The 17,905-nt window shown below is 43.5% G+C and overlaps 1 protein-coding gene across 1 annotated transcript in view; it reads left to right on the top strand.

Annotated features, from left to right (window-relative positions):
• Positions 1–8,284, top strand: part of AQP1 (aquaporin 1 (Colton blood group)) — a 19,256-nt gene extending 10,972 nt beyond the window's left edge. Inside the window, exons 2-4 of the mRNA XM_075587965.1 lie at positions 3,577–3,741; positions 5,433–5,513; positions 6,706–8,284. Coding sequence (XP_075444080.1) covers positions 3,577–3,741; positions 5,433–5,513; positions 6,706–6,882 — 423 coding nt within the window. The 3' untranslated portion in view covers positions 6,883–8,284. The remainder of the gene's footprint in view (positions 1–3,576; positions 3,742–5,432; positions 5,514–6,705) is intronic.
• Positions 8,285–17,905: the final 9,621 nt, after the last annotated feature.

Raw genomic sequence — 17,905 nt, forward strand, 5'->3', positions numbered from 1 at the left:
CGCGATAGAACAAAAGTGCAAGAGATGTGTAAACATTCGGATGGAGCCTCGAAGTCTTCTTCCTTCGGTCTCAGGAATGTTTCCAACATGCACTGGGACCCAAATGGTTAATCACCATCTATTCTAGAGGAATACTAAATTATACGGCGCAAAACATAGTCCCTCTCTCAATACAAAGGCAAAATGGATAAAGGGCTTGAGTGTTAATGAGCTGAGCACATACAGCCGGTAAACATAATAGAAACCATGGTGATGACATTCTTTAAAGGGCATCTGACAGCCCAATAAATGTGTTTAATAGGTGTGAAGAAAGCAAAACAATACATTGTCTCTCGTAATTTTGACACAAGTGAAATATGTGTTGGTGTAACTTGCATATTCCGGCACTGAGGGGTGTGTGTTTGTGACTCAAAGGGCTCGATTTTTCACACAACAAGCATTGTTATATTTGCATTTATTACAAATGATTTTCCGTACTGAGTTATATATGGTCTGTTGATTTGTCACTATGTCAAAGCTCGTTATAATAAAACATTCCATCTAATAATGATAAACATGCTATTACTGTATGTAAACACGCTCAGTTATCCTTCTTGAAATATATCACTCACTACAGAAGCATTACTTTAAGCATAATCACACACACTTACTGTATGTAATTTATGAAATGTTTTACCAGGAAGTAATACATTGAGTGCTACCTCTTGTTTTCAAGTATGTCCTGGGCACCGGGTTATGATGACAAATACATAGTTACAGTACGTTAATTAAGCAGGGTTATATATTGTATACAAGACATTGTATGTATATGTGTGTGTTTGAAATGATGTTTAAAGTAATGCTCTATACCAGTGATGCACAATCTTTCCCTGCTGTGCCTCCCTGCACCCCCCTCCCTTACCTTGTCTCTGGCTCTCGGTGTCAAATTACGCCACGTGACCCCGCGGCGTCATTTGACGCTGCGTTGCCATGGCGATGCGTAGCCGAAGACAAGGTAAGTGAAGTTGCAGAGGCCTCACGCGATCCCCCGGCATGAATTTAAAAAAGAGAGAAAGATAGAAAGAAAGATAAAAAGAAAGAAAGAAAGGAGAGAAAGATTTTATAATTGAATTATAAAATTATTATGCTAGCTTATGCAAAACATTCAAATATAAAAAGTTCACAAAAAATATATAAAAACATCAATTTCTGATATAATTACCGTCCCATGGATATAGAGAGCTCAGTTCAAAGTGAATTTCATTGAGATAAAAGTTGGGCTGTGCCAGGGATGTTCCACTTTCATACTGCTGCGGCACAGTTTATTCGAGCATTTGCCCGTTCTGTGCCGCAGCAGTAGCCTGGCGCGCGCCCGAGTGTGACGGGCGCGCGCCGAAGCAGCGGAAGAGCGCCCTCCGATCGGGGCGCTCTCCCTACCGCTGCCGGGTCCGCCGGGTCCCCCGGAACCCCCTGCCGCTGTCCCGCGATCGCGGGACACCAGGGCTCCCTCGGGGAGCCCCTGGACACGCGTGCAGGGGGCGCACGCTCCCGATGACGCGTGACCGCGCGTCTATGACGCGCGGCACGCCGAGGGGCGGCCACTAGCAAGCCGGGAGATTTCCCGGCTTGCGGTACCGACCACACTTCAATAAAGTGTGTCGGTAGTGTATACTCATGGAAAAGAGCGTACATGGGAAAAATCTGATCAGGGAAAGCCTCAGCTGAAAGTGTTTATCAAGAGAAAGAGGAAAACGAACTGCAGCTGTGCTGAGAGTGAAAAGCACTCCCGTCTCTCTCAAACTTCTGTGACGTTTGATACATACATACATACATACATACATACATACATACATACATACATACATACATACATACCAAATGGAAATATAACTGCATGCTCATGTGCATGTCTTAGACAGGTCTACAACCCCGCCTTTCACCATTATCACCCAGCATACAGTGCTTCCACTGCAGCAAGGGATTCTGGGAAATTACATGCAAATGAGCACACTGTGTCACCTTTTGCTTCAAATCCATTTTGACACATATACATACATACATACATACATACATACATACATACATACATACATACATACAGCCGCGGCTAAGCTTAATCTAACATGCACTGTATTTGATGTTTTTGTGGGATAGAAGAACATACAGGGAAGTTGGTAACAGTACAGTTTTCCTGTGTTATACATTATATACAAGACATTGCATGCACAGGTAAAGATAATATATATTATAGGCGTATGTAACAGTTACAGACCAGATTAAAATGTGAGTAAGCTTTTGTTTTGAAAAAACTTAGGCTGTTATGGGTCACGGAGGTAGAGTGGGAGGAAGTGGAAATTTGGCAAGTAGGGAGGCACCCATATTAAATGCAGATAATACTTGTTAACTTCTAAAGACTAAATTCAATTGGAGTAGAAAGGCAGGAGCCTTTAACAATAGTACAGACTGGAAAAACCTTAAATGCATGTTTGCTAATGCAAGAAGCCTGACATAAAAGCGGGGAGCTTCAATTAATAGCTAGAAGAGAGCAGTATGATATCATAGGCATTACTGAAACATGGTGGGATGAAATTTGTCCACCCCTGCACTAGAAGATATCAGATGCCATGATTTACAGATGTACGCTGTCCTGCTCAGCTTACTTTCTCTGCGAGAGTTTGCTGGTGGAAAAAAAACACAGTGGCAAACCCAAACCGCCGGCAGCAGTGGATGAATCAGCCGTGACTGCCCATCGCTTCTGCTTCCACAAGAACTCTGACTTTTTTTCTGCAGCTCAGCCTACTGTACATCTTGAGGGTCTACTTGTAAAAGTTTCCTCGCTGCCAAACTGGGCCCCAAAAAATATTCCTATTGAAATCAATGGGATTTTCTGGAGTAGTATTGTTGAATCAGTGTCGCAGCCATGAAACTTTGATAAATAGACCCCTTTTTCTCAAATGTTTTAGTCTTTACTTGAGAAAGTGCAGCAGGCCGAAATGTCATTATTTATGGCACAATAAAATTATTTTTGTCATTAAAATCCGTTGTACATTAAATTGCATTGGATACTTTGGACGAAATACAGGTCTTCGCTAGGATTTCAGGAGCACTGGTAAATGTATCAATTCTTTATTTCATAATGTTGGTGTACAGCAAGAATCCACACATTCTTTCCTTAGGCTGGGTCTATACATTTTTACCAATGGCCTCTATGTTCTGAATATTTTTTTCATTGCAATTCACACATGTAATCTCTTTAAAAGAAAATGCAAATAAATATGCTGTTATTATCTAATGTAATAAGTTTGTATCTCTAATAAGATGGACTTTTCCTTAGACACCAGTAGCCCTTATGGCATATAGGGAACATCATGCTATTGTTATTAGTTTCGTAGGGCGAAAGTGGTGAACGCCAGTGGAATGGAAGGGATGACCCCTCTCCTTCCGTTCATGTCACCGGGGGAAAATATTTGATTGTGGACCTGTGATCACTACCCAAAGCAATCACGTTGTAGCCAATTTAACAGAATGTTACATACTAAAATGTACACAGAAGTCTCCTTTCATTCTTTCAAACACAATGATTCCTGTCTTTCACAGCTCAGCGACGGAGTGTCAGCAGGACAAGGACTAGGTGTGGAGATCATTGTCACATTCCAGCTGGTGCTCTGTGTCGTCGCTATCACAGACAGAAGAAGGAATGACGTCTCAGGGTCCATACCTCTTGCAATTGGACTTTCAGTTGCTTTGGGACATCTCATTGCGGTACGTTTAATTACTTTCTGTTCATATGACTGATTTTTGTTAGTTAACTATATTTATTTGCACGTAAGGATAACTGTAAATTAGGTAGGCATTTTGCAGAGATACTGTACTATATGTAACTGTTGGTACATAGAGTGTATAACAACATAGGAATGGGTGTTTTTTTTGTTCTTGATATAATTTACAATATTTGGGGGGAAATGTATTCAGGCAACTTTGGAGTAAATTTGTAGAAACCTGTTCTGCATTTCGTGTATTTTGTACATAAAGTATGTTTCTCATGTAAAGGAGACTAACGCGTTCCTAGTAATGAAAAAGAAACCCCACTGAAAACCGTGTTTATCAGTCTTCTTCTTAAAGGAGTAATACAAGGAGGCTGTTTAAAAAAAAAAAATATATATATATATATATATATATATATTAACATAGGATTGAAGGAGGGTGTCTGTGTGTTTATTAATTAAGACAGGAGTGGCCAACTCCAATCCACAAGGGCCACCAACAGGTCAGTTTTTAAGGATTTCCCTGCTTCAACAGGTGGCTCAATCAGTGGCTTAGTCGTTAACTGAGCCACTGATTAAGTCACCTGTGCTGAAGCAGGGATATGATTAACATCTGGCCTGCTGGTGGCACTTGAGGATTGGACTTGGCCACCCCTGTACTAAAACAAAGAATATTTCTGTGCACCAAAGAAAAAGAGAGAGTGCGTCAAAATGGTACGTGAAGCTCAACTTGGCGTAAACCCTAATGACTCGTAATTAAATGAAACAAGCGAACCGTACAGTCCAGATATCAGTGCAACAGACCTGTAAACAGGTCAAAAATAAAGCATTCTTTCTTCTTAATGTCCCTTTGTGTGAGCCATATAAATAAACAATGGAGTATGTAATCAGGTCCTAGTGAAGGTATTGTGTGGGCATTCCGTGTGCTGTGAGCCTCATGTATGCAACCAATGCCACAAATGAATTCATATATTAGTAGTAGCCTGTACTGAGGCATAACTCTCTGAGCGGGTTTTATGGTTTAATGGGGAGAGACCCAGCCCTAAAAGGGCAAGTCAGACCTTTTAACCACCACACTCACTGAGAACCTACTTAGAGTATAATGGCAGCAGTAATATGCCAAGCACAGGAAGAAAAACTCCATGTAAAACTGACGATTGAAATGAAATAAAGGCTCCACAGGCGTGCATCCAGAGAAGTGGTAATTGACAGCAGTAGAATCCTCCCAAGGGGGTGTAGGTGGAGCATAGCAGGCAGGGAAACAGACTGGGATACGGCACACCCAAGTAATAAAATCCAATTTATTGGGGGACAGACAAGGGAGACATCCAAAAATAGGGTATTGGGGTAACTCTGAAGCGTTTCGGGCAGATACCCTTTGTCAAAGAGTGACTCGTAATTAAGTTGCTATCTATGAAAACACAAATGTATTTGACGCAGGCGGGATGTTTAATTAGAGATTAACAAAAATGTATTATTTTCACTGTATTACAAATAATATTACACTAATAATTTACATTGCTGAATCATCGATTCCCAGTTATTTAAATATAATTACATTTTTGTACTCAAGGACAAATACCTTTTTTTCAATACTGTTTGTAATACTACCTTTGAGATTGAACAACATGCAACTGCATATACTGTAAGTAACTATTGACAAGTACATGTTATGCGTTGTTTACACAGATTGATTACACTGGTTGTGGAATGAACCCAGCAAGGTCTTTTGGTTCAGCTGTAGTCACAGGAATCTTTACTCAGCACTGGGTAAGTTACAAGAAAACACAGATAATGTACATCTACTATTAGAGGCTACTCAATGAGAAGGGTGGGTCAGTGGGACACTAACTCTGTAATGAAGGGTATTGATTTTTATTCAGTGAAACCTGGTTCTATTCAGAGTGTCTGCTCCCTGTGAACTTGAGCAAGCCACTCTATCTCCCTATGCCTCAGGCACCAAAAACATAGATTGTAAACTCATCTGTAAAATTCCTACAGTATGTGCTGCGTACTGCACACTATGATGCAATTGTGAAGTCCTTTGAGTCCCCTTGGGAGAAAAGCGCCACCAGTATATGAAATAAAGTTATTTAACTAAACATGTTGAATTAAGCCCCCAGCAAAAGGAACTGAAGGATAACATAGAAAGCTACTTTCAGTACAAGGAGAAACGATTGAGACACTTTGTAATATTGTACGTTCCAGTGAACATCGGTGTTATTTATAATAAAGACAGAAGCTGTCATCGGTGTTGGAACTGGCTCTTTAATGTCTTTTAGTAGTATGTTTATTTGCAAATAACACACAGACCTACAACAGGGTTTCACACTACAGCCCTTATTCTAAAAACATTGGTGCTGATCCAGCGCTATCACACGGAAAGCCCCATTGCAAAGATATATTTTATTTATTTTAAATTAAACAAAAAATACACTTTGATTATCATTTCTGTTCAGTCTTAATACGAGATTCTATCATTTGCTTCTTCTATGTTCCTTAACAAACTGACCATTATTTTTACCGGTTTGACTTATTTGCCTAAAAAAATACCCCTATATAATTTTTTTAAGATGAGGTTCTGTAACTTTCATCTTAATGTTATTTAAGAAATGTGCAGACAATAAACAAAATAAGTTCAAATTAATTGAAATTGAAGTATTGAAACATCTGGATATTTCCATCATAGTAGACAGTGTGAATAGTCGATTACAAAAACTACTATATAAGCAGTCCTCGGTTAGTCAAAGGAATCCATTCTGGAAATAGCGTTGGATAGTGAAACCGTTGTAAAGTGAGTCCCATTTTAATCAGTGGCGGTGAGCGTTGGATAACGCATTCCGGCGTCGAAAAACAGCCCTTAGGGTTGCATTGCAAAGCGTTGGATATGCCATTGATTGTAAAGTGAAACGTTGGATAACGAGTATGTTGCTTGATTTTATGTGTGTGTGTCCTCTTTCAGATCTTTTGGGTTGGGCCCATGATTGGAGGGGCGGCTGCATCCATTATTTATGACTTTATCTTAGCGCCAAGAACCAGCGACCTAAGAGACCGCATAAAAGTGTGGACCAATGGCCAAGTGGAGGAATATGAACTGGATGCAGATGACCATGCTCGGGTTGAGATGAAACCAAAATAAAGAAAACTTTGAAGAGTCAAACTCTTGAGATGTCAATATTATGGACTTGTTTGTAAACAAAAACAAAAAAGTATTTCCAAAATGAGTTTGTTACAGTTTTTTTTTCTTTGATCTGCTTTTATACTATACCTTTGCAATGTGTTTCCTAACCTCAACACTCCATTACATGTAATGTAAGTTTAGTATGTTTAGTGGCCCAATAGTATTTCTCTCAGTCAATGTAGTGCCAGTTTTAGAGTCCATTAAGCTCAGCTCACTGTTCATTATTTCTTTTTTGAAAAAGGTTATAAGTATAAAGGATGGATTTTTAAAAAGTTTTTATAACTCTATTGACTGAACCAGTCATGGATGTAAATACCTAACATGTATCAATTAAATTGCATTCAAATCATTTTTAATGGAAAAAAAAAATCAGTGTTATTTCAGTATCAGATCGGTTGTTTAGTGGGGTGGAAAACTGGATTTTGCTTAGTTCTGGTCAGATGGGAATAATACAGTAGTCACGTTAAAGGAAGCAATTATAAGGAAGCCAAATCTAAAAGTACAGTAAATGGAACAATAATTCTAATCGTAAACAGGAAGAAGACATCCTGTATTTTCTGTGCTTTGGGGACCTATGCACATGTTACGAGAAAGTGGTTTCATTGTGAATTCTACAAGAACACAGGCGGTTTACGAAAATGTGTTTCATGCGAAAGGAGAGTATGTGTCAGGAGTACAAACTGGAAAGTAGATGTATTTGTATACTAAATAACATTTTTATATGACAGTATCTTTTTCTATGTATCTTTTTTGCAATATCTAAACTGCAGTGGTTAATCGTATTAATCAGCTGAAGACAATTGCAATTAATATTAGCTCCAGAAGGAATGCATAGCAGCAGAAAATATTAACGCTGGGAATATTGTAATGACAGGAAACTAACAATTTAAAATTTGTATATGCCGTGTTTTGAGAAAAGAACCCATTCTGTCAAATGGCCCCACAAAATAACATCCCCGTTTCTTTTCTGCAGAATAATACTGCAAATCCAATGATGGTGGTGTGCTATATCTATGGTATAATTGTTACTCACAATTAGACTTTAGAAAATATATACAAGAATTTCTACATACAGTAGTATATCACCTCTAAAGGGCTTCTTATTTTTATTGATACTGTATGTGGTATCAAACAGCACTCAGGACTTATTAATAAAGGCTTACATTGAATTAAAAATAGGTACATTCAAAAACATTTGGAAATCATTTAAAAAGTAAGTTACTTAGAAACAAGGCTATCTTTAATATCTAAATTAACTGAAAATATTTTTGCTTAGCTGCATTATCTTTCATTATGGAATATACCATTTATGTAAATAAAACCGTGAATGAGTTATGAATAAAGGTAACTTGTACTAACATTTGTTGCTTGTTATTTTTCGTCGTCATCTGATTAATGATGTTATTAAATATTCTACTCTCGTGCAAAAGTGAAATAAACGTCTTCCACGTAATGTTTTCATTGAAAAAAAAAAGCAACAACAAAAAAATAACTTTCATACAGAAGCTGTTTTATTCAACACTCATCCTTTATTTATTTAAATGTTTACTTTATATTAAACTGCGGCATTACATTATTTCAAGTATTGACAACTCGTATAATATACTAAGTAAAAGTTGCTTCATTACTAGTCCTGTTTACACTACAGTAGGTCACTGTCTATACTGTATGTGCAGGACAAATAGGAGTTTATTTAGTGATCTATATGATGTACAGTAGTTTACAAATACAACATGCATAAGGAAAAATGTCTGGTCACTTACAGTATAAGATTCCATGATTCATTATAAACGAATAGTATTATTGGAATCATTGTATTGTATTGTATGTCTTTATTTGTATAGCGCCATTGATGTACATAGCGAATCATATCGTTTTGGGTAAAGTACCATGGAATTCTCAGGGTTCTCAGAGGTAGTGGAGTGCAGATATCAGTGTTGTATATGAAAAATAGTGAAAAACAACATAGTGCAAATAACGTTTATAAACCAAGTGTTTGGAAAGGTTTGAAGATATGGATATTATAGCTTTTTTATAGATTTTTATATAATATTTTTAAAGATTTTTATAATATTCTTTGTACCTTGTGTAGCCCTGCTTCCTATCGGACACAGGCCACTACCATATGCTGTATAGCCTGTAGGCTCACTGGGCCTAAGCCTCTGCCACGGAGAGCCTGGGGTGCTCACAATACTTATGACTTGGTGCAGCGCCTCCACCTGCGACAGCTTCCGCCCTAGGAGAAGTGGGTCTTCGCAGGAACTTATGTACTTATATAGAACTGTCTTGATAGTGATCGTATTCACAGAAGGGGATCCGGAACCTAACTATGGCCAGTCCCTAGCTCAGCTGCACTCTACTGGGGCTCAGGGCCAAACTGGGTCTGGGGCCTGCGGCCTAGGTAGGGGCGGCCTGCCTCCCTACACCGGATCTCCTTCTCCTTCCTCCGCCAGCTAGCTCTGACTCCTCATGCGCCCCACCACTTCCTTTTCCTCCTTATCCTCGTACCTGATTGGTTCAGCCGTGTCACAGGGGACCGCGGGGGCTGCTGGGACCCGTAGTCCCCTAACTCCCCTCCTCCCCAAACTCTCCTCCTTCGCGGGCTTTGTGACCTGCTCTGCGCATGCGCGACCTCTGGCCGGACTAGGTCTGCGTCGGCGCCACCCTAAACATGGCGGCTCCCAAAACGCGGATCCTCCATTATTCGAGCGTTCCCTGGGTGCGACATATCCCACCCCACACAACAATTGGCGAAGAAACGGGGTCCCGGCTACACTTGCATCTTCCATCTCCTATTTACTGCAGTTATTAGGTTAATGTTATCTTTTAATATATATGTCATATATTTTATAAGCTGTTTTGTATGTGGGATGTGATCCCAGTATTCAGGGCTCAGCTATCCTAGGAACATGTATATGGATATACACCAGGTCACAGCAGTAGATAATCCAGACACACAAGCATGAGTAAAAGCTATATGAGACTCACTATAATAGTATAAGCAAGGGAGTGTACTAGTAATGCTGGAGGGATAACACAGATCTCCATATATACCATAAAAGTGCTGTATAAGCCCCCAGTAAAACAAAAGTACATACCAATATGCGCAGTCTATTTGAGTCCTGCAAGTCCTACTATTGTATGCTGCTCCTGCCTGGACCTCCTTGGGATCTTTACTCATCTCCTGTGGATTCCAGAAGACTGGGACAGTCACTCAATTACTTCTGAGAGCACCAGGTTCGCCCCAAATGGGTTGGAGGACCATATACCGTAGTTCCTGGTGTGAGGAGAGTTCCGGTCTGCCCCACTGCTGACGTCACTCTGATTTCCGGAATTGAGTGTAGCGCGCGGCGACCTTCCCCTTGGCAGCATTAGGAGCTACACAGGTTGCGGACTGTTTGTAAGACTCCTTGGTGAAGCCAGTTTCCTGAAGTTTGTGGTTCAACACTATATCAACACCGCTGATCGATGAGGAGTCTGTTCCTTCAGCTGTGCATGAAAACTTCAAATATTGTAAGTGTGGTTTTAACGCTGTTGTATGTCATTAAAAACCCTGTACGTTATCACACTAGTTTGTTCCATATCTTTCCCGTCTCAACCCCCCCCCCCCCCACACGCATTCATCTGTGGGAGCGTTGGAGTATATCATCCCTACCACTAACATCGCTGAGTGAGGGGACTCCTGCAGACCAGACCACGTGGGATCCGTGAGACGTTCTGAGGAGCAGAGACGTGAGGCACAGATTCTTTGCACTGTACCTTGAGAGTCCTTATCCTGTAAGTAGGATTTCAGGGTTCTAGGTAGGGGGGTAATTAATAAAACATACCACGCTTTTGGCGTGCCCTGCTGTTTTTTCTGTGATTTCAGAGACATCAGCACATCATAATAGACAACACCCCTGCCTGTCCAACAACTATCAAGATCATTTATCTGACATAGGAAGCCTGTACTAAAGACTGCCTAATTGGTTCACGGTATTTGGGTTCATTGGACTTTATTCACAGCGCCTGGGACAATTAATTTATATGTTTAGCAGTCTATGTGAGAACTTCAGTGGAATAGCTTCTCGGTCACTGGTTAGTGCGTGCGTCACGCCAGATACATGTGAAGAGAGAGTGTGGTCCCGTGGGGTCCGGTGGCGGAGCACAGCAATGCACAGAGTGGGGGCTGCAAACCAGTTGGAGGAATAAAAACGGTTTATTGGGTGCTCATAAGGAGTACAAAAACACTCTGACGCGTTTCAGGACCTAAGTCCCTTTATCAAAGAGTAGATTCGCGTCTGCTGTATTCCCCGTTACATACTATGAGTCCCGCCCCCAACGATGACGTCACGGGGCTCCATATTTAAGTTTTTTTTATAGTATCTCAATGTATAGAATGTATTATGTCTTTCCTTTGATATATATAGATTTTCCTATATATTTATATAATTATATTTGCCTCTGGAATTATATATTTTATCTAATTTTAATAGCAATCTTTATGATATAAGCTATCATTTTTTGGGTGGATTTGGGATGTTCCCTTATCTATAAATGAATTTTTTGTATATCCACCCATTAGCCAATGAGAACGCTGGTGTAGGTATAAATGGCAAGGTTAGCCAACTAGTTGCCATAACTCCTGAAGAAGATTTACTAGTGAAACGCGTAGAGTTGTTCTCTGGTTGCTGTGACTTGTTCAGAGGACTCTGATCCTGCCCCCTTCAAAGCAAGTGATCCTCCTTCATCCGGTAATCCTCGAGATTCGAGACGCGTCACAGCCTGGAAGTGACGCACTGAGTCTGAGAGGTCTGACACAGAGGCAACGGAGGCAGCAGAGAGCACCAGAGCTGAACGCGCACCAACCCTTTATGTGTCTTATACTGCATGATACTTTGTAAGTGTTGATTTATATGTTTATAAAGATTGTTATAAATATTTTATGGAATTACACTATTGTTGGGTTTCTTGCTTATATCTACACCAGGCCTGCACAACTCGTAAAGCAAGAAGGGTCGAACTGCTCCAAGGAAAAAAAATTGGGCCGCACGGGTAAAATCATCATCATCATCATCATCATCATCATCATCATCATCATCATCATCGTCATCTCTCCTCCAGCACCTCTCATCATCATCATCCTCATATATCTCCCCAGCACCCCTCACTATCAACCTTTGCGATACCCCCACCTCACATCACTCTCCCCCCCTGCACCTCACATCACTCTCCCCCCTGCACCTTACATAATTCTCCCCCCCTGCACCTCACATCATTCTCCCCCCCTGCACCTCACATCACTCTCCCCCCTGAACCTCACATCACTCTCCCACATCACTCTCCCCCCCTGCACCTCACATCACTCTCCCCCCTGCACCTTACATAATTCTCCCCCCCTGCACCTCACATCATTCTCCCCCCCTGCACCTCACATAACTCTCCCCCCTGCACCTCACATCACTTTCCCCCCCTGCACCTCACATCACTCTCCCCCCTGCACCTCACATCACTCTCCCCCCCTGCACCTCACATCACTCTCCCCCCCTGCATCTCACATAACTCTCCCCCCTGCACCTCACATCACTCTCCCCCCCTGCACCTCACATCACATCACTCTCCCCCCTGCACCTCACATCACATTACTCTCCCCCCCTGCACCTCACATCACTCTCCCCATCACTCTCCCCCCTGAACCTCACATCACTCTCCCCCATCACTCTCCCCCCCTGAACCTCACATCACTCTCCCCCCTGCACCTCACATCACTCTCACCCCCCTGCAACTCACATCACTCTCCCCCCCTGCAACTCACATCACTCCCCCCCTGCAACTCACATCACTCTCCCCCCCTGCAACTCACACCACTCTCCCCCCCTGCAACTCACACCACTCTCCCCCCCCTGCAACGCACACCACTCTCCCCCCTCACAAGGAAAACAGAGTCGGGCTCCGCAGCCCATTTCAGCAGCCCCCTACTGTAGCCCCCCACAGTCCATATCAGCAGCCCCCCCAGCTCATTTCAGCAGCCCCCCAAAGTAGCCCCCCCCCAGCCAAAATCAGCAGCCCCTCAGCCCATTCCATTTTAGCAGCCCCCCCATATGTCAGCAGCCCCCCCATATGTCAGTAGCCCCCCATATGTCAGCAGCCCCCCTCACCCCTCCCATGTCAGCAGCCCCTTATCCCCCTCCCATGTCAGCAGCCCCCCTTCCATGTCAGCAGCTCCCCTCCCATATCAGCAGCCCCCACACCACTCCCATGTCAGCAGCCCCCCTCCAATGTCAGCAGCCCCTTCCAATGTCAGCAGACCACTCCAATGTCAGCAGCCCCCCTCCCATTCCCATGTCAGCAGCCCCCCACCCCCTCCCATGTCAGCAGCCCCCCACCCCCTCCCATGTAAGCAGCCCCCTCCCATGTCAGCAGCCCCCCTCCAATGTCAGCAGCCCACTCCCATGTCAGCAGCCCACTCCCATGTCAGCAGCCCCCCCAGCCCATTCCCATGTCAGCAGCACCCCAGCCCCCTCCCATGTTAGCAGCCCCCCACCCCCATCCCATGTCAGAAGCCCCCCACCCATGTCTGCAGCCCCCCACCACCTTACTTACCTGGTGATGGCAGGGAAGCTTGAGGGAAGCACGAGGGATGCGTGCTCTAGCAGCAGACCCGGAAGTTCCGGGTCGCGCTACACTGCTAGAGCGCGTCCCCGTGCTGGAGGAGGGAGTTTACAGTTTAAGGGTTAGGGGAGCGCGTGCGCCACGCACAGACACTGCTGGAGCGCGTCCTTATTTCAAACCAGGGAAGGGGGGCGAAAAGACAGGGTGAAGAAGGGGGAGTTGAAGGGGGTCCGTCGCGGGCCGCACGGGGTGCCCCACGGCCCACGGGCCGTCTGTTGTGCAGCCCTGATCTACACCCACACTGCTATGGATGGTGCTATCTGAGTGAGGTTACTACTGTACATTCAAGTGGAAAACTAAACCAACGCACACAAACCGAAACAGAGGGCTCTATGCAGTAAGATAATAAAAAATGCACAAATGCGCACCAGGGATTAGTGGAAGGTAATTTATTAAAAATACACACAAACTCTGAGGGGATCCAACCCCACCTCAGAACAGCTGTGCAGCTGGACGGCTAAGTACTACCCAGGAGAACACCTGATGGTGACTAAACCCTAAGCTGCACAGTATAAAAATACAGTAAAATTTATATAAAAAACATGAAAAAAAAAAACAAACATGAAAACAACCTATCAACAGATTTGTATAGAAACCGCCATAAGGTTGGGCACTGGCAAGGGGAAACGGACACTCACACTGAGACAGTCAGCAGACTCGCGGTGGCTGCACGGGATCCGGATCTCAGCACTGCGGAGATGGAAAAAAACGCTGCTGTCTCCTGCAGGCTCCGTCTCAGCTTACCAGCATACACGCGCAGGATGAGCTGTCGTGACCTCTACGCGTTTCGTACCAAGTACTTCGTCTCCTTATGGCGGTTTCTATACAAATCTGTTGATAGTTTGTTTTCATGTTTTTTTTTTCTTTCATGTTTTTTATATAAATTTTACTGTATTTGTATACTGTGCAGCTTAGGGTTTAGTCACCATCAGGTGTTCTCCTGGGTAGTACTTAGCCGTCCAGCTGCACAGCTGTTCTGAGGTGGGGTTGGATCCCCTCAGAGTTTGTGTGTATTTTTAATAAATTACCTTCCACTAATCCCTGGTGCGCATTTGTGCATTTTTTATTATCTTGTATTTCAGGGTGCCCTCTCCCCTTTTTAAGGGGGGTTCACCTAGATTTGAGAGTTTCTGGGGAGACGCTTTATGTACATGCTGCAAAGGGATCATCCACACCATCATACAGCACGAGCGCTAAATATCCTGTTTTTTCTACCTCTATGCAGTAAGCGCCGAAAAAGTGCAATCGCCAAGGGTTGCCGACAGGCCTTATTTTGGCGATTTGCCCTCGCAGTATTCAGTAAGGGCCGAATCCATGCCGATCCCTGCCGAATCACTGCGAAAGCAAAACTGCCGATGAGCCTGTGCTGAAACAGCCTGGCTCCCGATAACCTGCCGATAGGCCATTTCTGCCGATATGTGTTTTCAGCAGAGAGAGACCCGCCGCTCTCTCAGCGCAAACATCGGCAAAATATAAATTATTTATAAACAACTTTGACTCCTAGTGTACATGTGCAGGGGGTCTACGGAGCTGAACCGCATTGGTTTCAGGTCCGGGGACCCCCTGCTTCCCGAGATACAGGCCCCGTTATGAGGTGCCGGTATCCCTCTGCATTTAAAGGTCCCGATCACGTGATCGCGGAATGTAAACAAAGCAGAGGGATACCAGCACCCCATAAAGGGGCCTGTATCTCGGGAAGCAGGGGGTCCCCGGACCTAAAACCAAAGCGGTTCAGCTCCGAAGACCCTCTTCACATCTACACTATCAGTAAAACACACATATCAATAAACAATCGTTCCTTAACTTTGCGGCTATGTGCTACGGTAACAAAGCAGCATGAATGTATTTTTAATAATAGTGTACTGTGAGCAGGGGGTCCCCTGAGCTGAACCACGTTGATTTGTGGACCAGGGACCCCTGCTTCCCGAGTTACAGGCCCCGGTATGTGTCGTCGGGTGGACGTGTCTCCGCCATCTTTATAGCATCCCATTCGCGCCATGTCCGCTATAAATATATAGCGTCCACCTTTTCTGTTTTTTCACCCAATACCGGGGCCTGTAACTTGGGAAGCAGGGGGTCTCTTGGGCTGAAATCAATGTGGTTCAGCTCCGGAGACCACCTGCTCCTGTGCACTAGTATTACAATGTAAATAAAAATAGTTTAATCACCTTAGCAACTAGCTAAAAAATGAAGGGGTAACAACTTCCGGTACACACCAAAGAGGCCTAACCACACACCCTTGGGGCAACTACCCCCTTCTCCCAATCTTTCTATCCCCAAGAAACATTAAAATACAATAACACTACTACACACCTCCTCTACTCCCAGCAACCCCCTCAACACATACAGTACATTAATGGGCAAAATTACTATTATTCAGATATGAGTAATAGCTCATTTGCCCATTAAAAAAAAAACATTATCCAGCCAGCATAAAGTTAATAAAAATTTCTTCTTACCCTTGCCAGGATGAAGGCGGTCCTCATCACCGTCCTCCGCATCCATGTCCTCTGTGGGCAGCAACAGTACAATAAAAAACAAATCTAATGGTCACTAACCCCTTAATCACGTTAGCGGTTAGTAACTGCTATAGTAATTAAAGGGTTAACCCCCCTCTCCCGCTACCCACCCGGATCACCTAACCACACTCCCTGGGGCAACTACCCCTACCCTCTACCCATTGATTGGCAAAGCTCTATCCTGGATTTCCTCTTACTCCTCCCATCTTACTTTCAGTGTCTCTTTTGCAAACACCTCCTCCTCCTCTATCAATCTCACTGTGGGGATACCTCAGGGCTCTTTCCTGGGACCCATTCTCTTTTCTCCTTACACACTCTCTCTAGGTGACCTAATCATATCTCTTGGGTTCAAATATCACTTCTATGTTAATGACAAACAAATTTAGTTTTCTACCCCATACCTTACACCTGCTGTACAGACTAAAGTTTCTGAATGTCTCTCTGCTATATCATCCTGGATGGCCCTCCGCTGACTTAAATTTAACATGGCAAAAACAGAGCTCCTCATACGTCCTCCCAAACCTGGCCTTATTTCCTCATTCCACATTACTGTTGGAAGTACTGTACTATCATTTACCCAGTAGCCTAAGCACGCTGCAGAGGGGTCACACGCGACTCCTCTCTCACATTCTCTTCTCACATTCAAAAGGTAGCAAAAAACTGTTGTTTCTTCCTCCGCAATATTACCAAGATACGCCCTTTCCTCTGTTGTTCGACTGCAAAAACGCTGACACAGACCCTCATTCTCTCCACTGTCTCGACTACTGTAACCTCCTGCTTTCTGGCCTTACTGCCTCTCACCTATCTCCCCTAAAATCTATCCTAAATGCTGCTGCCAGAATCACTCTACTTCCGAAATCCGTCTCAGCGTCTCCCCTGTTGAAATCCCTCTCCTGGCTTCCTATCAAATCCAAGGAGAGGGTGAATGTGTACTGCATGTTAAATGATTACAAGGGCTAGGTTGAGTGACACTCACTGTATATTACATTTATTGCTAAAGAGTAAATACAGTACGTCTTAAAACAATGAAACTGGTGAACACTTTATAAAACAAAACATATTTTTTATTAGATGAAAAACAAACCCAGTACATTTTTCGTGTATTATTTTGCAATGAACAGTGGGTGTTGGTGGAAGAGGTGTGCTTCTGTCAGTGGGTGAGGATAGAGTGTCTGGTAGGATGCTTTCCTCCATTGGTGTGCATTGTCTTGGTGACGTGAAGGCCAATTCCGGTGAAGAAGAGGGTGCGGTTGGGGATTTCGGTGGGACACAGTAAGTCTAGTTCTGCTTCAGTTGTCAGAGGGCCATCTGGTTGTGCATCAGTGTGGCAGGGGACATCTGGTTTGGCTTCAGTTGTCAGAGGGCCGTCTGGTTGTGCATCAGTGCGGTAGGGGACATCTTGTTCGGTTTCTGTTGTCAGAGGGACGTCTAGTTGTGCATCAGTGCGGCAGGAGATGTCTAGTTCGGCTTCTGTTGTAAAATAGCCGTCTGGTTGTGCATCAGTGTCATGTGTCAGTGTCAGTGCAGCCCAATAACCAAGTAGCCCATTGTAAGTAGCAAGAAAACTGGAGTTTAAAAGGGAGTTCAAAAGGAGTGACCAAGTGGACAAAACCTACTGGCTCTGATTCCTGGATTTGATCTACGCTGGAAAGGAGGATACTATCTACCCAGACTGCCCATCTCTGCACTTTACTATTGCTGTGATGCCGCCTTTACTATTTATAGTTGCTATGGTCTCACTTGTTTTCAAATTATGCACTTCTTTCTACCAAGCTCATGTCTCCAACACTATTCATATATCTCCATCTCTC

This window comes from Ascaphus truei, chromosome 2 (genome assembly GCF_040206685.1).
Source record: "Ascaphus truei isolate aAscTru1 chromosome 2, aAscTru1.hap1, whole genome shotgun sequence".
Lineage (NCBI taxonomy): Eukaryota > Metazoa > Chordata > Amphibia > Anura > Ascaphidae > Ascaphus > Ascaphus truei.